The sequence below is a fragment of the Canis lupus genome, chromosome 19, assembly GCF_003254725.2.
Source record: "Canis lupus dingo isolate Sandy chromosome 19, ASM325472v2, whole genome shotgun sequence".
NCBI lineage: Eukaryota > Metazoa > Chordata > Mammalia > Carnivora > Canidae > Canis > Canis lupus.
Genome location: NC_064261.1, coordinates 31,310,017 through 31,332,200, shown reverse-complemented (window position 1 = coordinate 31,332,200; position 22,184 = coordinate 31,310,017). Strand labels below are relative to the sequence as shown.

Below are 22,184 nucleotides of genomic sequence, written 5' to 3'. Positions count from 1 at the left end.
ATCCCACGTCGGGCTCCCGGTACATGGAGCCTGCTTCTCCCTCTGCCTATGTCTCTGCCTCTGTGTGTGTGTGTGTGTGTGTGTGTGTGACTATCATAAATAAATTAAAAAAATAAAATATTTAAACAAAAAAAGAGTAGGTAAGTAAGAATGATATAGTCATGGAATAGAATACTCTTCACTAGTAAAATGAATGAACAATACTTCATGTGTCGTAGATAAAAATTGATTATTGTGGATAAATCTCAGAAAGATAGCATTAAGCAGCATTAGCAAGTTTTAGAGCGATATTGTTGAAAACAAATAATACAATATTATGTATTTTGTGAGTACCTACATATGTTGTGGTGTTATAAAATGCATGGGCATGAGACATCCTTTCCCCTACCCTTGGGGAAGGATGAAGTAGAAGATGGGGAGAGGTGTACAGGGAGTTTCAAGTGTTCTGTAATGTTTTATTTCTTTAAAAATAAAACACTGGGGGCACCTGGGTGGCTCAATTGGTTAAGCCTCTGACAGGCTCAGGTCATGATCTCAGGGTTCTGAGATCAAGCCCCATGTCCAGCTGCCTGCTTAGCAGAGAATCTGCTTCTTCTTCTCCCTCTACCCCTCCCCTCTGTTTATTCTCTTTCTCTCTTTTTCTCTCTTTCTCAAATAAAAAAAAAAAACCTTAAAAATAAAACACTGATTTGCTCAAAGCAGAAGATTCAAGAGCTTGGCAGTGAGTAAAGGGATCTCTATTACATTATTCTCTATATTTTTCTTTACATTTGGAATAGTCCATAAATTTTTTAAAGATAATGAATTTAAAGCCAAATAAAAATGTTCTTGGCATAATTTTTAAAACCACATCTAAACTATACCGTATCCCCAGAATTACTACTGAAAAAGAGTTATTTTACTTTGCTCCAACAAATATTCATTGAGTACTTGGCCTGTGCAGGACTCTGGAATTTTGTTGAGGTTATGCTGGAGAAGCAAGTAGGCTCAGCTCTGTCTTCATAGGACTTAGACTCTCCTACTAGACAGGTAGGTAAGGAAGTGTGTCCTGACAGGAGAAGTTTCCAGGTAGACTAGGTCGGGATGGGCACCACCCAGAAGGCAGCATGCTAGCTGGCCTGGCAGCTCTGCTGAACCTAATCACAGTCACGTTCTTCCACATGGACTGGAAAATGAGAGGGAGAAGGGCATTTGGCAGGAAGGCTTTCATCAAAATGTTAAGAGGTAGGGACCAACCATGGGCAGGAGGGCAAGATGGACTGCAGGGGCACAGGAGTTATGAGGTAGATAAGGGAGGAGGCAGAAGGAAAGGCAGGGATGGAGGGCAGGGCTGAGTCTGTTAGGGGAGGAGTTCAGTGCCCAGCTGCTGAAAGGAGTTCTGATCACCTGTCCCAGCTCTGCATCTGTGGGATGCCAAGTGACAACTAGAGAACTCAGCTTCTCCATACCTCACTCATCCTGCAAACTCTGGCCCCCTAGATAGAAGGAGAAGACATGAGGAGAAACTCAGGGCTCTCTGAGAAATGCCACAGCCATAGCAACTCCTACAGTGCCATAAGGGACAACTTCAAGCACACTTGGAAGTCGGACTTGTCTTGGGAGAGGGAGCTGTCCAGGTCCTCTACTGCTTGTTGGCCTTCCTATCAAACAAGGAGTCTCTGGTACATTGCGGTCAAATACAACTGGAAGTGTGGTTTCTTTAACACGGTCTAGGTCCAAGCTCTGCAAAGGCCAGGGGCTTCTCAGGCTTCTTTGTGTAAAGCCTGCTCATTCAGCATTCCCTAGGTTTCCTGGAGCCCATTGTGTGGCAGAGAAGCCCTTTCCCTGTCACTCACAGTATCCACAGGATAAACCTGACAGTACACAAGAGGCAGTGTGGACAGAAGTACTTGGAGTGTTAGAAACTGGGCACAGTTGACCTGCCTTGAATCCCAGTTCTGCCACTAACTAGCCGAGTCACCTTGGGCACAACACTTACCCTCTTTTTTGCTTCATTTGCCTTGTCGGTAAGTGGGGATGATCATGGGATCAGAAGAGTTAATATCTAGGACACATGTGTGATAGGTGTCACCCAGGAATTATTATACCTGCGTTGATTGTAATCCCTGTTGTGGTTGTTTTTATGTAGCTTGAGTCTCTATTACTTGATATCAAAAGAACTAGTTATAAAGAAATTTTTTCCTTTTTTTTTTTTTTTTTGCAGCAAAAAATATGTTCTCCCTTTGCAGTGCAACTGCCCTGTAGACTTCGAGTTTCATATCACTTTGGTTCAGTCTCATGAAGCCTTTACTATTGACCCAGTATCAGGTAAGGACAGTCAAGATTTCAAGTTTCCAATTTCCTTAGAATTCTCAGATCAAAGAGGATTTGGAGAGTAGGCCTCAAGTTATTAAAGAGAGTAAACTACATTTCAATATGATATTTTCACATGTGTAACAATAACAAATTTGATGTGTCTGACATATTGTAAATTGGGATTGGACACTTGAGAGTGAGGACACTTTGAGATCATTTGTATCATGCAGATAATTTATAATAGTGTCCAGATAAATTTCTTCTAAGACCAAAACTTGAAATCTGAAGTTAACCATTCCTATTCTAATTTTGGCTCTTGGTGTATCCTTGGTGTATCCATTTTTTTTTATTTTTTTATTTTATTTTTTTTTTTTTGGTGTATCCATTTTATTCAATTTCAGATAAAATGGGAATACTATCTCTAACTAAACTTTCAATATAATTGAAGCTGTCATGAATTTACTGCATGCATGCAGTCTGTCTTTGCCTGCCCCAAAAGGCATAGATCCTAATGCTGCTCAGAACTTTTGAAAGCAAAATCTCCATCTGAAGTGATTTCTGCTTCCCAGTATCTGTCTCTTGATGTTTGGGTTTGGGCTTGAAATATCTGTCTACAGTGTTCTATTATGAACACAAAAATAGTTTTGTTTTTGAATGTCTGGGTAGGTAGCCATTAATATCCTGATTCCAAGTACATCTATGAGTGTTCAAAGCAGAAATTTTGAATTACTTCTAAATTATGAGATGTATGTAGATTATTTATTAGAGAACCAGGAGCCATTCTGAGATTTTTGAAATACAATATAGCTAGCTTACTATTTATATTGTAAAAGCAAGACTCAATTCTCTTTCCAGAGAGAAGCTCTATTATTTCTAGGCTTTAAAAAGAGAGAATAAGTAGTTACCAGAATTATACTAAACAAGATTATATTTCTACTTTTAATTATAGTTGGTGTTCTCACTGTCTTTTGGTAGAATCATAATAGTAGCCCTTACTTAGTGACTATTATGTGCAGGTACTATTCCAAGTGACAGATATAGATACATTTTATATAAGTACATGTATATTTAATCCATACCAAAATTATGTAAGATTGGTATAATTATTCTTTCCATTTTATAGACCTAGAAATGAGGCACCAAGGGATTAAATGACTTGTCCAGGGACACTCAGCAGTTAAGTGTCAGGGGTAGGATTTGAAACTGGACATTCTGGTTCCAAAGTCTGTGTACTGCCTCATAAAATAAAATTGAATTTTTACCTTAACTCTGAAGATCTTGTAAGAATTTGACCTAGGAGGTAAGTTGGTAAAGTGAGCTATCTCCTGTGATCTTAGTCTAGACTCGACTTAAGAGATGATAGCAAGACAGAAGAGACTCCTGGCCTACTCTAGGCCATCAGACTACCCTGGCCCCCTGGGACTGTCCCTGAAAGACACACACTAAGCATATCCAGATAAACCCTGGTAAAAGGGTATCAGGTCACTGTAGGAACGTAGAGAAGAGAAAGGTACTGGAGGCAGGCCAGATGTGTCAGTAAGAAGAATCCCTATGGTGTAGAAAGGAAAAGCCTTGGGCCTGGCAGCTCCTGGTGCATCATCAAAGATGCCCAAATATGGAATTGATGTTTTATTCAGTAGCTAGTTCACCATCAGTGAAGACTGGTGGGTGTTGCAGAGGAGAGTCAGCAGATGGGGCTTAGAGTTGGACACTACCCCAAGATGCTGAACACTTAAGACAGTGATGAAGCCAAAAAAACCCATCCCCAGTGATTTATGAGTCTGGTTTTCTGTGCCAGTAACAAGCATCCCCCCCTCCCCCAGTGATCCTGATGGGGACATTCCTTGGAGTGGTGTTTGGCAATCACTGGACTAGGTTCATCTAAATGATCCTGCCCCACTTGATGGTCTATAATTCTGTTAAGCTCCATAGGCAGAAGGGAACCACCTGTTGTTTGGGAAGGTCAGCACAGCTGCAGTGTGCAGGGGTGACTGAAGTGAATACAGGCAAGAGACCAGGAAACCAGTGTGTTGGGAATGAAATCACATAGACTTTGAGAGCCTGAACTGAGCTGGTGTCAATGACAAGGAAAAGGCAGGGAGATTTTGAAAGCAAGCTAGAGATTCTTATGGCCAAGCTGTACTTCTACAAAGAACTATGTCCCAGGATACAGAGTATTAATCTACTAAAAGCGTTTGAAACACAGCCAATTCAAAATCTGAAGACTGCATACACAATAAACAAATACAGTGTTGAACATAGATGGATGACAACTATACACAAAACACTTCAAAATCATACAGGCGTTTCTCTGAGCCCTCAGATTATAAATTGCACAGCCACATGATTCAGACAAATGGGTGATCCATGAGCACTTTGATCCATCTGATAGGCTTTCTGGTTGTTCCCAGTGATTGGTTTGTTGCATGTCTTTTAAATTCCTCCTTTAAGTGAAATTAAATTGAATATACCAGTTTGGAGACAGGAGAGAGGTGTGAGATAGGGGCATAAATTTCAGTGTCACCTAGGTACTGATGGAATGTACAGCTGTGGGATAGAGATGAGGTTGCCCAAGGCGTGGGTTTAGCTAGAGAAGAGGAGTGGATGGAGAACCAAGCCCTGGACACACTGGCCCTCAGAGGACACCAAGGAGAAGTGGGTCTGGGACAGAGACCTAGGAGGAAAATCAGAAGAGTGTGATGCAAGTGAAGGCATGAGTGAGGGAGAGAGGGAAGGAGGAAGACAGTAAGTGAGCAAGCAAGTGAATGAATGAACGAACAAATGAGAACAAGCCAGGGCTCTTTAACAATGGAGACCCCATCTTTATGATATTAAATGTTCTGCATCATGTGGATGGCATTGCTGATGTGGCTTTACAAGCTGGTCTAAGCTGGATCCTTCAGCCTTCTCAGGAGTCATTTTATGAGGCTTAGTGCATTCCTTGGTCCACTGGTCTCTCAGGCACTTTCTTGCTTTGGTTTCCTTTTGTTGAGGTCTCTATATACACCTGTTATACATCTTTGAGGCTATGGGAATTTTTTTTTTTGAGGCTATGGGATTTACAATGACTTTTACCCACCTGCAGTAAAAAGCTCTGACTGCAAGGACAGTGAATGCAGTTCGGCTGGTATGTGGCCCAGGCAGATTCTGGGCTTTTGCAACTTGCCAGGCATCTGACTTGACTCATAGATTTTATACAGTTGGACAGTCATGGATCATTTTTTGGCCAGTAACTCCTTATTGCCCCCATTTTACACATTGGGCCCTGATAGACAAAGCACCATGGGCAGATTTTACCCAGTTAGGATGTATAAATATACATACTCTTAGGCATATTTTCGTAACTGATTGTCTACACCCCATGGAGACATCTGTGGTCCATGGGGTTATAAAGCAACATCTTCTCTAGGAATGAGAAACATCATTTATCCATGCCTCCCAGGCATTTTGTGCTCAGGCTTGCCAAATGAAAAAATCTGAATTAAGCTAATTCCATTTACAAGCTGTGAATCTGACATAGTACCCCCCCCCCGACTTTAACTCAACTGGCCATTTGCCCACCGGGCATCCTTAAGATGCATGAGTGCACTACAGCTGTCAGAAGCTGGATCTGCTGATGGTGCCAAGATCTTCTTGATTGGGGACAAGAGGTACAGGATTTTGTGACCTTCTTTATATGGCTGACAAGAAATCACATGCAATTAAAACATCAAGAACACTCTGTTGATCATTTTGGAAGAGCCAGCACTACATGACTTTGGCCAAGATCTTATTAGTGTTGGAGAACAGCCAAATGCCACACAAAATTGTTGGACTTGTTTACTTTGGACCACTTTGAGATCCTGGACATTTGCTTGGTGTCACATACACCAGGAGGAATGCATACAATTCATATAAATAGCAAATTGTAGCATAAAATGGCTAGTTAAGCAAGAGTCCCTGAGGACTTTTGCGTGGAGTTCTTATAGAAAGTTTTAATACTTTTGTTATCTTTTTTCTCGTTACCAAGGAATACATCAGCCAACATAAGTAATTTTATATTTTGCATTTTCTTATGAAATGCAAATTTATGACAATTTTATATTGATTTGGGCATAATCCCAGTACCTCTTCCCCTTCTTTGGACCTACACTACTTTTTGTTTGTAAGTGTTACCTATAGGCCCATCTGACAGCACATCTTGACAAAGAACAGCTTCCCTTCCCCTGGGATGAGCACTAGAATGCCATAAACACTGCAGCTGACCTGTCAAAGTCCAAGGCACCTCTGTATACCTACTCTTGCGGGAGGAGCATAAAGACTTGACTCCTAGTCCAATCATGTGATCCCAGTCGATTCATTCATACTCCTGCAATACCTTCCAAGATGCTCCTCATACCCCAGCATTTACTGGTTTCAAAAGGAAGTGAGTGTTGGGCAGCTCTGGTGGCTCAGCGGTTTAGCGCAGACTTCAGCCCAGCTCCTGATCCTGGGGACCCAGGATCGAGTTCCACGTCGGGCTCCCTGCAGGTGGAGCCTGCTTCTCCCTCTGCCTGTGTCTCTGCCTCTCTCTCTGTGTCTCTCATGAATAAATAAATGAAATATTAAAAAAAAGGAAGTGAGTGTTAACTCATTTCTTTTTTGCCTCTTTTTTCTCCCAAGGGCCCTCTTCCCCATCCCTCCCCCATCCCCAGACTGAGGTATTCTATCATATTATAAGCCTTACCAGCAGGTTCCAGAAGCCTTTGGGAATCTATGAGCAAACCCATAATATGAATAGGGAAGGTTGCCCCTGCTTCTTCTACCCACCTCACTATGCACCTGTGTTGTATAAGTGCAGGGGACAGACCAGGATTGTCGAGACGATGGTACAGTCTTTGGATCTTCAGCACACAAAAGAAGCCCCCATAAAATGTTTCTTGTTGGTGGCTAGGACCATCATGGATAGCTTCATCCCAGAAAAGAATACTGATCATATGGCTACATAGAGAAATGGAGACATACAGCTATATCTTTGGCAAGTGATAGAAATGAGTAAAATATACCAGCAAAGTGCTTCTGATCACCTTCTAGTTCAGCAAACCAGAGAAGAGCCAGAAGCGATATGCCAAGTTGGAATAGAATGCTTATGAGAAGTAAAATCAAGAGATCAGATGTTTTTATGACTTTTTAAAGCACAAAATTTAATAGTGAGTAAGTGAGAACAATTAGGGACAGTTAATACATCAAATGCAAATGAGTTCCCTAAGCCTCTTATTTAAGGACATATATAATTGATTTATTGCAGCATTCTGAAAAAAGCAGGAAAAGCTAGACAGGCAGGTGGTAATTCTTTATGCACAGGCTCTGAACGACTCTGTCACATGGGTAGCAATGCCGTATTTTCCCTGATACTCTGTGTTCCTTGAGGGTGGCAGTGGTTATACACAGGGTGCTGGCCTAATGCTAATAATTGCTCCCATTTACTAATTGTTAACCACGTGACGGTCGCTGTGCTAAGTATATTGCATGCACCTCCCCATTGCATCCCGCAACCCTATGAGGAAGGAGATAGTAGCATTGCCTTTTACAGCCATCAACACCAAGACTCAGGGAGCCAGATGACATGCTCAAGGCAACAGGGTCTGTCTGACTCCAGACTCAAGATCTCACCTTCTCCCCTAAACTGGAAGAGTAACGATGCTAGGACACCTTGATACAGGAGAGGACAACAAATAGAACTTTATTACAGACTAAGAGTTTAGGAAAATTCTATTTTGTGAGAGGAAATTTAGGAGATTAAAAATAGCTCTCAACCAGGCCTTGTGTGTTCTTGCCTTCAGAGTCCCTAGGTATCTCTTGTTCAAGATGACCATTTGTCTGGCCTGGTTTGAGTTCAGTTGGCCAGCAGGGTTCAGTGAACCTCACCCAGAGACCAATTCCTGTACCTTGACCAAACTCAGTACCTCTGCTGCTCATCCAGAAGTGCCAGTCCCACTGAGGCTCAGGGATGGCTTGAAAATCCTGCTGGAAAATCCTATCTTCCAGGACACTGAAAGGGAATGCCAGCTTTGCTTGCAGGAGAGCAGGCCTTTCTGTGGGTCCCACAGGGCTGGTCTGAAAAAGATGATATACCTAAAACCGGGTAATAGCAACAACAAAGTTTAAAAAAAAAAAAAAAGAAAGAAAGAAGAGAAAAGCTCTGGGTGTAAATAAGTGTGGGAGATAGTGGGTTGAGCAAACATAAATAGTTCTTTAAGAAGTGGCTTTGTAAAAATCAAGTATGTTTGTTATAAAAATATGTGTTACTTGATGTGGTTTTAAAAAATGGTGAAGCCAAAGGAATTGATGAACTTCCTTGGTATGTGTGATATTCTTAAAATTTACTGCTCAAATTAAGAAAAGAGATTATAAAGACATTAAGAGGACAGAACCACTGTTGTCTTCAGCTGCACACTTGAAGTTCAGCTAGAAACTTGGCAGTGCAGAAAGGAGAGAGGTAGCATCCACACACTGTCCCTCCCTCCCTCCTAATGGCTTTGTGTTCCGTGAGATTATCTAACCTTATCTGGGTTTACAGCATTTGCATCTGTCTTATGACCAGAAATGCCACAGTTACTTAGTTTCTATTTCAGTAGAACCTGGGTGTCACCTCCATTCTTTGATACACATTTTCTCCATTCTAAGTTTTTTGTCTATTCCGTTCCTGGCTTGTCTGGATTGTGTAATCCAGCAGCTTGTTAACCATAAATTCCCGGAGGCTACATACCGAGGATGCTTACATGTTTGACCATGTCTCTGCCGTCTGTCATCTTGAAGGACAACTTGACTTGTCTTGATTTACAATTCTGTTCCCCTCAGAACTTGGTAGACATCGCTCAACTGCTCTTTACTTTGAATGTGCTAGGAATTCAGAGGCTGCCTGGAATCTTTACCCACCCAAGGTGAATTCTGGATGCCCTTAGAATTCTTTTTGTTTTTGTTTTTGTTTCAGTCTTGAAGTTAAGTACTTTGCCAGGATACATATTGGTGTTGCTCTGTATCATTTGTTTTCCTTGACCATGGCATGTGCATGTGATGTGGAGAAAAAGGACTTTCTTTATTTGAGGAAATTTTTCAACTAATTAAAATTAGGAATATTTCAATCTTCTATTTGCTTTGTTCTCTTGCTCAGGAATATAAATTATATGTAGGTGTTGGCTACCCTTGCCCTTGGTATCTGTTATCTTCCTTGTTTTTTTTTTTTAAGATTTTATTTATTTATTCATGAGAGATACACACAGAGAGAGAGAGAAGCAGAGACACAGGCAGAGGGAGAAGCAGGCTCCCTGTGGGGAGCCCGATATGGGACTTGATCCCAGGACCCTGGGATCACAACCTAAGGCAGATGCTCAATCACTGAGCATCCCAGGTGCCCCTGTTACCTTCTTTAAATTAATTTAACTTTTTAACTTTGTGTGGATTCCTCATTCCTGCCTGCCATGGCTCTGCCTGTGTTTCCATACATGTGCATATATGTATGTGTGTGGGGGTTTTGTAGTTCTGTCTAATACAGTGTCTACCTCAGTGACTGTTCCTTTTCTTTTTTCTGCATGATTCCTAAGTGCCACCAACTGTCTCTTCATCTCCTTTTAGTGTGTTCTACTGTTGCTTCCTTGAAACTGGTGACTCTCACTGTGGCAAGATCAGGCTGTCTATAATTTTTTCAAGACTCTGGTGAACCCTCTGAGTTCTGAGGTCATCCCTCTTGTGCTGTGTGTTCTTCACCTGCTTTTACTCATGTCCTTTTCCTCCTTCAAAGTGTATTAATTTTTGAATTTGCAGTTTTTATGCATAATAACTGTGTTAGCGGCACCTTGGTGGCTCAGTTGGTTAAGCGTCTGCCTTTGGCTCAGGTCATGATCTCTGGGTCCCAGGTTTGAGCCCCACATGGGGCTTCCAGTCAGCAGGGAGTCTGTTTCTCTCTCTCTCTCTTTCTCTCTCTCTCTCTGTCTCTCAGTCTCTCTCAGTCTCTCTCTTTCACTCTCTCAAATAAATAAAATCTTTAAAAAATACCTTTTTTTTGGTACTGGTTCTACTCAGCATCTTACTCACCTTTGAGTAGGACCTGCTGCCAGCAGAAGAATAACATGGGAAAGGAATGATGATGGTGATAATAATTATCATAGTAGCTGATGCTTACATGGCACTTACAATGTGCCAAGCATCAGCACCACTCATTTCATACTCCCAACAGTATTTATGAGTCTATGCTATTAGTGTGTCCACTTTGTAGATGAGGAACCCAAGGCATGGGGTGTTTAGATAAGTTGTCCAAGGGCAGAGCTGGGATTGGAAGCCAGGGTCTGGCACATAGTCTGGGGTCTCCTGAATCCTGGGAGAATATCTCCCATTGCTGCCCGCCCCCCCCACCCCCAGGCTCACAAGGGCCAGGTGAGTCATCATGAGTGTTGTGTGCTGCCGTTGTGTGGTCAGTTCCTCCCTTCTGTCCCCATGATGTCACCTCCAGCCTTCCAGTCCCAGGTCTAAAACAATAGAAATGTCAGGTCAACATAGTTACTTCTAAAGCTGTCTCCCTGTTCTTCCAGGATGCTGAGGTCACATCTCTTCTGTCCTAATCCCCACTTTTCCAGAGTCCAGCCACATTCCCTATTTTGTCACTTTAATCAAAGAGTAGGTAGGGAGATCCCTGGGTGGTGCAGTGGTTTAGCGCCTGCCTTTGGCCCAGGGCGCAACCCTGGAGACCCGGGATCGAATCCCACATCGGGCTCCCGGTGCATGGAGCCTGCTTCTCCCTCTGCCTATGTCTCTGCCTCTGTGTGTGTGTGTGTGTGTGACTATCATAAATAAATAAAAATAAAAAACAAAAAAACAAAGAGTAGGTAGGTGTTTGTTTTCAGGGCCATTCCTCTTACCCTTGGGGAAATCTGTTGCCTTCTCGGCTCTCATCTCTCTCCTACACCTTACTGTACAAGGGTTTGGAAGTATAGTCATTTCCCTCATTTAACAGAAGATTTTCTTTCTCTTTCATTTTAAACATTTTTTTCTTGTTGTTTTGTTGAGTTTTACAGGAGGGTAGTCAAGTTCAAATAGCTCCACTTCACTGTCTTGTACCAGAAATGCTGCTGGGCTTGTTTGTCCCTGTGGATGGGTTTAATCCTGCCCTGTGGCCCTACATTTGCATTCATTCTAGAACTAAGCACTCTGGGCCTGCTGTGCATTTGGTGCTGTGGTAGGCGCTGGGCTGCCCCAGGAACAAGACAGACCTGCTCCCGGCTCTGAGGTCCCAGTATGGAGAAGAGAGACAGGCACACCAAGAGGATAGTGCCCAGGGTAGAAATGGTTGTGAAGAAAAACAATACACAGGGATGTGACCAAGTGACTGCTCTTATCTGGTGGTCAGGACCCAGAGAAGATGGTTTCAAATGGAGGAAGCTCCCAATGCCATCAGGTTGGAACAGGCTTAGCAGGGTCACATTTGAGGGAAGCCCCAAAGCCCAAAGTGTGTGGACAGTGCACCCAAGGGGAAGAAGGTGGAGGGAGACCAAGCTGGAGAGGCCTCAGGGACCTGAGAAGGGTAAGAGTTAGGGTTTGGTTCTGAGCTGGGAGGGAATCCAGGAGAGGGTTTTCAGCAGGGGGTGTGGCATGGCCTCATTGTGCTCCTAAGGGGATAGTGGGTTGAAGTAGCACCAATGAGACACAGACTGTGCCTTAGGAAGGAAGCCCAGCTTGGCCTGGATGGCAAATGGTAGCATAATCAGGCTTTACTGAAGGGTTGGTGAGGCTGGGGACAGGGGACATAGCTCCTGGCATCCCTCTAGGTGATGGGGAAATACAGGCGCTGTGCATGATGCCTCATGCAGCTCTTAAATTCAGTGATAAGCAACCCATACAGCTTCTCTGGCCTCCCAGAACTCTTTGTGTGCTGGACAGCGCCCAGGACGGTGGCCATGTAATACATGTGTGCTGCACTCACTGCTCCCTGCCTGCAGGTTACAGCTTGACAGCAAATGAATTACTGGCCTGACTTGGCTCTCCCTAGCATCCGTCTACTCAGACTGCTCCTCAGCTTCCATTAGCATGGGCAGGGCCGCCAGGCTGTCCTGCTCCTGCTCCCAGTGTCTGCATTTTGGCCATTTGATGGTCAGGGAGGAAAAGATCCCCAAAGACTCCATTTTACTGATTGTTTCTGGTTTCAGTCACCAAGGTTTGCTGGAGAGAGAAGGGAATTAAAGATTAAAATAAGTGCTAGGAGGGGTGCCTGGGTGGCTCAATCAGTTAGGCATCTGACTCTTGCTTTAGGATCAGGTCACGATCTCAAGGTTGTGAGATTGAAGGGGGACTTAGCACTGAGTCTGCTGGAGATTCTCTCTCTCTATCCTACTCTCATCTGTGTGTGTGCACTTTCTCTCCCTTGCTCTCTCACTCTCTCTCATAAATAAATAAATAAATAAATAAATAAATAAATAAATAAATAAAATAAGTCCTGGGGTAATTAGCAGTATCTGTCCCACTTCTGCATCAGCTGAGCAAGTTGTTTCTTCCCCAGGGAAACTTAGAAGTGAACACTGGTAACTGAAAGCCTCAGCGCTCATATTTCACCCCTTTACAGAAAGTCCCCAGGCCTAAATTTTTTTTTTCTTCCGAGAGAGCGCATACTTATGAGCAGGGTTGGGGTTTGGGGATGAGAGGGTGAGGGGAGACACTTAACCGACTGAGACACCCAGGCTCCCCTGGGCCTAAATTTTAAAATAGACCTTCCCAGAGGCAGCCCAGCCCTTGTTTTGACTAGTAGAATCTCCTGCATTTGGCACTTTTATGCTGCAAAAAGAAAGACCTAGTGCTTTGGGAAACTCATCCGTGGCTTGGCATCATGAGGCAATTGCGTCTTCCTTCTTTAGAACTCAAATGAGTCAGGTACAGTTAACCTTTGATCATACATGTTTGAATTGCGCAGGTCCACTTCTATGCAGATTTTTTTTCAATAAGTACAGCACAATTGCAAATGTATCTTCTCTTCCTTATGATTCTTTTAATATCTTCTTTTCTCTGACTTGCTTTATGGTAAGCATATTACCTATCATACACAGAACATACATACAAATATGTATTAATTGTTCATGTCATTGATAAGACTTTGGGTCAACAGTAGGCTATTTGTTGTTTTGGGGGAGGCAAAAGTTATATATGGGTGTTCAGTTTCACAGGGCGTCAGTGCCCCTCGCTGTCATGATTCATAGTCAACTATATAACTTTTTCCAAGAAATATTTCCTCTTCCTGCAGGGAGCCTGATGTGGGACTCGATCCCAGGACTCCAGGATCATGTCCTGGGCTGCAGGCAGGCACTAAACCGCTGAACCACCCAGGGATTCCCTATTTTATTTATTTTTTAAAAATTTATTTATTTATTTGAGAGAGAGAGAGCACACAGGAGAGGGGCAGGGGGAGAGGGAATCTCTGGCAGACTTCCTGCTGAGGATGGGGCCCAATGTGGGGCCTGAAGTGGGGCTCCATCCAGGGAGCTTGAGATCACAACCTGAGCCAAAATCAAGAGCTGGCTGTTTAACCGAGTTACCCAGAGCCTCCTGACATTTTATATTTTGTAACTTTTTTCTTTAATAGGCTCCACGCCCAATGTGGGACTCCAATTCACAGCCCCAATATCAAGAGTCACACATTCCACCAACTGACCAGCCAGGAGCTCTTCCTGACACAATAAATTATTACTCATTTTGTTTGGCACAAATGTTGGGAAGGACACATTTATAGGACACACACTGTGTACTGAGTAATTAGCATTATCCCAGACCTTGTACATTCTTTTCTCCTTTAAACCTTGTCCCATTTTGCTGATGAGAAAACTGAGGCTTGGGTGAAGTAGCAAGCCAAGCCACAGAGCTCATACAGGGCCCAACGAGTCAGAGTCAGTGTTGTCCCTACGCCCTGGGCAGTGATGGTGGCCTGCAAGTGTCCCAGTGCATGACATGTGATTCATAGGGGTGAGTCAGATGGGAGGAACACTCTTGAAGCTCCCCCTTCTGTAGCCCAGTGAATTCAAAACAGAGTTCATCAACAGCTTGTTCATGGACGATTTTTAAACTACACAGCTATTAAATTCCCACCCAAAGCTTAGAGAGATTAAGAAATTTACCCCAAATCACACAGCTCGTAAAACCCTAAATCCTGGAAGATTAAAACCAATACTTACTAACACTTCAAGCATGTGGCTTACATGACTCTGTGATAATTTAGGAAGGATAATCTGTGCTTTCTGAGGATTTTGAAGAAAAAGTTATTTTAAAAGTATAACAATATTGTAATGATGCTGTATGGACATGAAAGAAAAATGTTTAAAAAATGATCCCCATCCTGGGCCTAACCGCCCTAGCAAATAACATACTTTTATTTTCCTATCTCCTTTTAGTGATTGGCTGTATTTATGCATACTTTACATAATTATCATCAAGGCAAAGATCCAGTGATAATTTCTGGTCACTTCGTTAATCATTACGGCATTTTTCAGGTTGCTACATTTTCTTCATTATACCCATTTTATTGATAGACTAGGATTTTCTTAGCCTTTAGTTTATTTCTTAATTTTCCTTTCCTCTCTCCCTCTGCCTTACCAGCCTCCCTGCCCTGTGATTTAACATTATCCCTGCTGATGTTAAGGGTGGTGATCTGAAATTGGACTGAAGCCATTAAATCGAGGTTTGGGTTTTTTAAAACAGAATTGTAATTCGGGGACAGGGGAAGCCTTTTCACTTTAAAAACGGGAGACTTGGGGATCCCTGGGTGGCTCAGCGGTTTAGCGCCTGCCTTTGGCCCAGGGAGCAATCCTGGAGTCCTGGGATCGAGTCCCATGTTGGGCTCCCAGCATGGAGCCTGCTTCTCCCTCCTCCCATGTCTCTGCCTCTCTCTCTCTCTCTCTCTCTCTCTATCATAAATAAATAAATCTTTAAAAAAAAAAAAGCTTTAAAAAACAAAATAAAACAGGAGACTAGCAAGTCCCTTCTCCCACCATTAGTTTTCACCAAGTAGTAGGCTGCCTCTGCTAGGTAGGCACACCGCTAAGAGCTATTAACATCTGACAATCAGCTGCAGCCAAGTTCCGTTAACAGAGCTGTGCTAACTGGTATCCCTGCTAATAGAAAAAAGCAGTGTACTCTGGTTGCCCGGGCTACACCTCCAGTGTGCTTTATGTATTAGGTGTGGGCTGAAAGCACTTAAAAATAAATCAGCCGGGTCAAGGCAAACATTAATCCTTGCTCCAGAGCTTGTTATTTTTTTTTGTAAGTTAATGAGCTAGAACAGAAGCAATAGAATGTTCTTCATCTAAAGCCCCCAGTGAACTACAGGTCAGATAGTGTATTTTCTGACCTAGTAGGTGGTCAAGGTACTGAACAGCACACCTTGGAGTTTCTGTTCAGCTGATCCTAGGTTGGCCTATGGAACATTGCCTTTCTGCTGATTCACTCACCCCTGCAGTGAGCTCTTGGGTCACTAATGGATGTCATTTAAAGATCTGGACTTCTGGGGGCACCTGGGTGGCTCAGTTGGTTAAGCATCTGCCTTCAGTTCAGGTCATGATCTCAGGGTCTCGGGATCAAGCCTCACATTGGACTCCCTACTCAGCGGGAAGTCTGTTTCTCCCTCTCTCCACCCCCTGTTTGTGCTCTCTCATTCTCTCTCTCTCTGCCTCAGATAAATAAATAACATATTGAATAAAAAAAAAAAAAAGATTTGGACTGGTACTTCAGGAAGTTGACAAATAGCTATTTCTGAAGCACTGCACTAGGAATCCAGGGCTTTGGGGCCCAGTGTCAGCTTTAGGGCCTTGCAGTCTAGTGGGAGAGTTATGAACTTGAGAAGGTAACAGACTAGGTGTCACCTGGGTACCACAGGGCTGACAGAAGTGTGTGGTGGGGTGAAGACTCCTAAGGATGGAGAATCAGGAGGAGTTTCCTGTGAAACTTGGTTCATTCACTCATTCAACAAGTGTTTATTGGGCTGGGAACATAGTAACAGGCAGGTACCTTGCTTTTGTAAAACTGTATTTGAGCCTAGGGGAGGGAAGATGGCAAAACAGTGATTTAAGAGAGTAGGATTAAAAAAACTAAAAGAAGATCTGGACAAAGGGCTTTCCAGGCTGAGGAAATAGCAAACACCAAGGCCCTGAGGCAGCAGGAGCTCACTGTGGGATGGTGAGTGCCTGGGTCCTTTTCCTCCTTCAGGTCTTGGCTGCAACATCTTCTCACCAGAGAAGCCTTTTGTTCATCCCCTCTTAAATAGCATGACATGTTTTGCCTGCCTCCCTCATACCCTGCTTTATTTTTCTTGTTGGTATTCATGACATGACTTTATATTTTATATTCATTTTGTGTTTGCTTGTTTGCTGTCTCCAGCTAGAATGTAAACCCTGTGAGATCTGGGACTTTGTTCTGTTTATTCCTGTTTCTCAGGTGCCTAACACATTGCCTGGCACACAGTAAGTGCTTAGTGAATACTTAGATAGCCAAATGAAAGGCTCAAGTGGTTGAGCATAGAGAACAAAGGAGACAGTGGTACAAGATTTGGAGAAGTGCCTACATAGGAAGGAGGGTATGCCAAGTAAATATGAGGGAATTGTGTAGAGCCCCTACAGGGACCGTGTAAAGGCAAGATACAGGAGGGGCATAAGGAATTATCTAGAAGGCAAACCAAAGAGCCTTCAGTGGCAATCAGAGAGAACATTAGCCTGTCTTGTGTCTACTACTCTTTTCTTCCCTCTCTCTCGCTCCTTCCCTTTCTCCCTTTTATCTTTCTTCTCATGCTTGTTGAGCACTTACTATGTTCCAAGCCCTGTTGATACTAGAGATGCAAAAGAGGAATAAGGCATGGTGGGATATTGGACTTCAGAGGGAGCGGTGGTTCATCCCAAAGATTTGGAAGGAGAGATTCAAATGACACCAAAATGTTGGGAACTGGATTATTTGGACAGAAACTTGTATGTATGTTCCTAGCTTTCCTTGTTACAGCATTAACACTGACATCTGGGGGCACCTGGGTAGCTCTGTCGGTTAAGCATTCTGCCTTTGGGGCTCAGGTCATGATCCCAGGGTCCTGGGATCGAGCCCCATATCAGGCTTCCTGCTCAGTGGGGAATCTGCTGCTCTCTCTCTGTCTCCCTCTGCCCCACCCCACTGTTTGTTTTCTCCCCCCCCAAAATAAATAAATAAAATCTTAAAAAAAAAAACAACCACCAAACACCAACATCTGGTAATTGGCTTAAACATTATAGTTCTAGGAGCACGTATCTGACTCACACTAATGGATGTGTATTTATATAACTGACAGTCAAATAATTATTATAAATAATTAACACAGCAATTGGCAAATAAGATCAATGCAAACATGCAGAGGTTGATTCACATGGATTTAATGAAAAGACTATATATAAAGAAAATAGAAATACTTGTGCTTGCCACGGGAAGAACGTGTCTGTATGTGCATGTGTGAGCCTCTTTGACAGGGCTTCACAAGAGAAAGAATCCTGTTGTCTCATTTCTTTCCCCTCAGGAATAATCCCAGCTAATGGGAAGATGAACGTGACTGTCAAATTCACACCATTTCAGTATGGGATTGCACAGATAAAAATGCAGCTGTGGATCTCACAGTTCAACTCTCAGCCATATGAATGTGTCTTCACCGGAACGTGCCATCCCAACGTGGCTTTACCGTATGGCAGCTTTGGAATGTCTTTGTTTCTTCCTAAAACTTTGTTATAAAAAGAATCCAAATCTCTATTTCTTGCATTCTGTCTTTCTTATAACAGAATGCCATCAAAACTGTACTTAAAATGTTGAGCTTTCAGAAAATACTCTTTAAAATATAACAGTAATGCATAGAATAGCTCTAGGCTTGTCGCAGTCATTTCTGCCAAGAGGGGAAAAGATGATCAGGAAGAGGTGGATGGAGGGATACTTGCTTTCCTTGATTACTGCTACTGTGCTGGTCAACTTTTGACCATATGTATGTATTATATATATGTATGTTACATATATGTATATATATGACCATATGTATTGCACTCCTTCGATTTTATTTTTTAAAGATTTATTTATTCATTTGAGAAAGAGAGTGCATGTATGTACAAGTGGGAGAGCCTGAGGCAGAGGGAGAGGGAATCTTAAGCAGACTCCACACTGAGCACAAAGCCCGACAAGGGGCTTGATACCACGACCCTTGAATTACGACCTGAGCCGAAATCAAGTGCCAGACATTTAACTGACTGAACCACCCAGGCACCCCACTCTTTCAAATTTAAATCATAAGACAGGAAGAACATAACCATTTTTGAAATGCCAGTATAACACTATAATTAATTTTTTTAAAGATTTTATTCATTTATTCATGAGAGACACAGAGAGAGGCAGAGACACAAGCAGAGGGAGAAACAGGCTCCTCACAGGAAGCCCAATGCGGGACTTTATCCTGGACCCAGGGATCACGCCCTGAGCCAAGGCAGACACTCAACCACTGAGCTACCCAGGCGTCCCAACATTATAATTAATTGAGTACCTGTTGTGTGCGGTGTCCATTGCAAAGCCTCATGGGACGCAGTCCACATTCTGAAGATGCTTACAGCAGAGAAGCCAAAATAAGTCATGTTTAACAAGTGATTTCAGTGTAAGGCAAAAATGAAAACGTGCCACATGGGAGGTTTTGTTGGATTTTGGCAGAGAGGGGGTGTTGTTTTTTTAAGAATCATAAGCATTCAGGTCAGAGTAAAGGTGTGAAATGGGATTAAGTTTTATTTCATAACAAATTTTTTCTGAACTTCTACTTCCTTTTGAATGTGAGCTTGTATTTTTATATCCCAATGTACTTGGTCAAAATGATAAGCTTCTCCTAGTATGCATGATTTTTATAAAAGCTAAAGGAAAACTTGTCACAGTATAAATTCTAACCTTGGGAAATCCTTACAGATTTTTGAAAATGATAAATAGCTGGATATTGCTTCTCTCCCCTCACATATAGATACACATCACATTTTAACATCATTATGTGTATTAAAAGTAGAGTTACAGGGGCACCTGGGTGGCTCAGTAGTTAAGCATCTGCATTTGGCTCAGGTCTTGTCCTGGGGGCCTGGGATCGAGTCCCGCATCAGGCTCCCCACAGGAAGCCTGCTTCTCCCTCTGCCTATGTCTCTGCCTTTCTGTGTGTCTCATGAATAAATAAAATCTTTTTAAAAAGTAGAGTAACATTCTTATATCAAAATATGAACTAACCTCATGATTTATTATATGTTTTTTAATTTAAATTCAATTTGCCAGCATATAGTATAACACCCAATGTTATTATATATTTATATTATGATTTTGTTTCTAAAAATTCAAAGCAGCCTAAATCAACTATAGGATGTTAGTGTGACCTGCTGAACCCAAATCCTGCAAGTAACCTTGGTAGATATAAACTAATTCTGGCAATAAACAAGCAGCATTGGATATAAATAAAAGACAGTAGTAATTTTTCTGGTATTAGATAACTGGCCAAGAAAATGCTATTTACCATGTCACATCATATGCTGCAATATACAAATGGCTTTCTTAAGGACATCACTTGAGTGGGATTTTTGCTTCCCACAGACATGTTCTTAAATATACGAGAGCGTTGTCTGGTAGAAGCTGGAAGAAGCCCCCTGCAAATGCAGACATACACTATCTCTAAACTATTATGTTTTGGTCACCCAGCTGGAGTTCAGTTCATCTCATTTAGTGCAGTCTTAATGTTTGCAAGGACTACATCTCAAGACCTGCATGTCTCCCCAGACTGTGCATAGTACTGTAACATATGAATTGCACCATGAAGGAAAAAAATTATCCTAGCCACGGTGTTCTCTGAAAGTTTCACAGGTTGCTTTTTGTTGTTGTTTCAGAATATGGTGTGTGAGGGACCTACTCAAGTTCCATGAGTAACTCCTTATTACAATTTATCACTTTCTTAGACCCCTTCATTTCCATTATCAGCAATTAGATTTCTTAATCTAATTTTTAAAAATATTTTTATTTATTTATTTGAGAGAGATAGTGTGAGCGAGGGAAGGGGCAGAGGAAGAGGGACAAGCAGACTCCCCGCTGAGCAGGGAGCCCTATGTGGGGCTTGATCCCAGGACCCCGAGATCATGACCTGAGCTGAGGGCAGACCCTTAACCGACTAAGCCATGCAGGTGCCTAAGGAACTTAATTTTTTAACACCTTCAAAAAATTTTTGTAATTTCCCAATATTTATAGCAGAGGTGATGTAAGTAAGCTCTGATGAGGTGTGGATGCTGGGCCACAGCCACTTCCATAACCCAGTGTCTCTGCCCTGCACATCATAGCCTATTGGTCAGTATGTATCTCATCAAAGGACACGTTCTCTCGGGCATTGAGCATTCAGGGTACTCTTACATAGGCGACCTTAAGTTTGAGATTGCTGGCATGTCTCCTATGTTGTGCAGTGGAGCCTGTTCAGTAGGTGCTCAGCGAATGTTCATTCATCAGAATGAATGAATGTTGGTGTATTCTTATTTCTGTAATATAATGGACATATGTAATCCTGCAAAACAAGTGTTCGCACATTCTCCTTTAAGAAAGTGCTTCATGGGGATCCCTGGGTGGCGCAGCGGTTTGGCGCCTGCCTTTGGCCCAGGGCGCGATCCTGGAGACCCGGGATCGAATCCCACTTCGGGCTCCCAGTGCATGGAGCCTGCTTTTCCCTCTGCCTGTGTCTCTGCCTCTCTCTCTCTCTCTGTGACTATCATAAATAAATAAAAACTAAAAAAAAAAAAAAAAAAAAGTGCTTCATGGCATTGAACATGATGTAGTTCTACTACAGCTCATAATAAATAACTCCAGGAATTTCTCTAGGCATGGTAGTAGCACTGTCTATACCTCCATATGTCCAAAGTCAGTTTTCATTAATCTGCACCACTTTTTAAAAAGATCTTACTATAAACAGTGGGCATAATCATGCTTTTACTAGGAGCATAAATCATTATAAGATTTTTTCAATGTAGTAGATTTAGCTATTGAAAACCAACAGCCTAGAAATGAATAACACTAGACCAGGAGAGCATTTTTCAGCATGTCACATTGTCCACTTGTTATGTTCTTTGAGAAGGTGAGGAATAGCAGCCGCTGGTACACTATTTTGACATAGAGGATTACACTCTGGTATAGACATTACATTGATTTTAGTAGACCACTGTTTTAGCACACAGATTTATTTTTCATTTAGATATAGTCATTAACAGACCGAAAGTTATGATATTATCAGAAGGAACATAAAAATAGGAACCTTGTGGGACACCTGCCTGGCTCATTCAGTAGAGCATGCGAATCTTGATCTCAGGATTGTAAATTCGAGCCCCATGTTAGGTGCAGAGATTGCTTAAAAATAAAAAGCCTTAAAAAATAGGAACCTTGAGTTATTGGAACATATAGTAATTTAATACCTATTTTAAACTATAGATTAGAAGAATTTGAAAGATTAAATGCTCTTTCTAAAAGAGTGGACGTTCCTCCAGAAAAGGCGATGACACAGATACATTTTCAGCGAATGCCACAAAAACTAAAGCCTCCAAAGATTAAGGTAACCTGGGCATTATTCTCAGCATGATGGAAGGAAGAATAGAGAAGCAAAATAATGAATTTTCCCTCCTGATTTTGGTCTCAGGAAATTGACTATCAGAACCTGAGATTTCCAGTAGATTTATCGAATCCATTTGCTGTCGCAACTGTTTTAAACCAAGAACCAGGAAAATTGAAGATTAAAGAATTAAGAGAAGGTAACTAGTTGATCCATTATAAATCAGCCGCTGGCAGAACAGGAAAGAATTATTGCTTGTCACATTTACTATTTATGAACAACAACAGCAAAACTGAGTTAGACTGCTGTTATGTTT

The 22,184-nt window shown here is 42.2% G+C and overlaps 1 protein-coding gene across 18 annotated transcripts in view; it reads left to right on the top strand.

Moving 5' to 3' along the window:
- Positions 1–22,184, top strand: part of LOC112647948 (transmembrane protein 177) — a 124,660-nt gene that overhangs the window by 30,342 nt on the left and 72,134 nt on the right. For 15 of the 18 annotated variants that reach the window (XM_025429331.3, XM_025429283.3, XM_025429302.3 and 12 more), the window contains 4 exons: positions 2,204–2,307; positions 17,813–17,972; positions 21,751–21,871; positions 21,956–22,067. In XM_025429331.3, coding sequence (XP_025285116.2) covers positions 2,204–2,307; positions 17,813–17,972; positions 21,751–21,871; positions 21,956–22,067 — 497 coding nt within the window. Of the gene's footprint in view, positions 1–2,203; positions 2,308–14,678; positions 14,778–14,877; positions 14,966–17,812; positions 17,973–21,750; positions 21,872–21,955; positions 22,068–22,184 lie in introns of those variants that run through there. The other 3 variants (XM_035702199.2, XM_035702200.2, XM_049097200.1) reach the window with 3 other exon arrangements.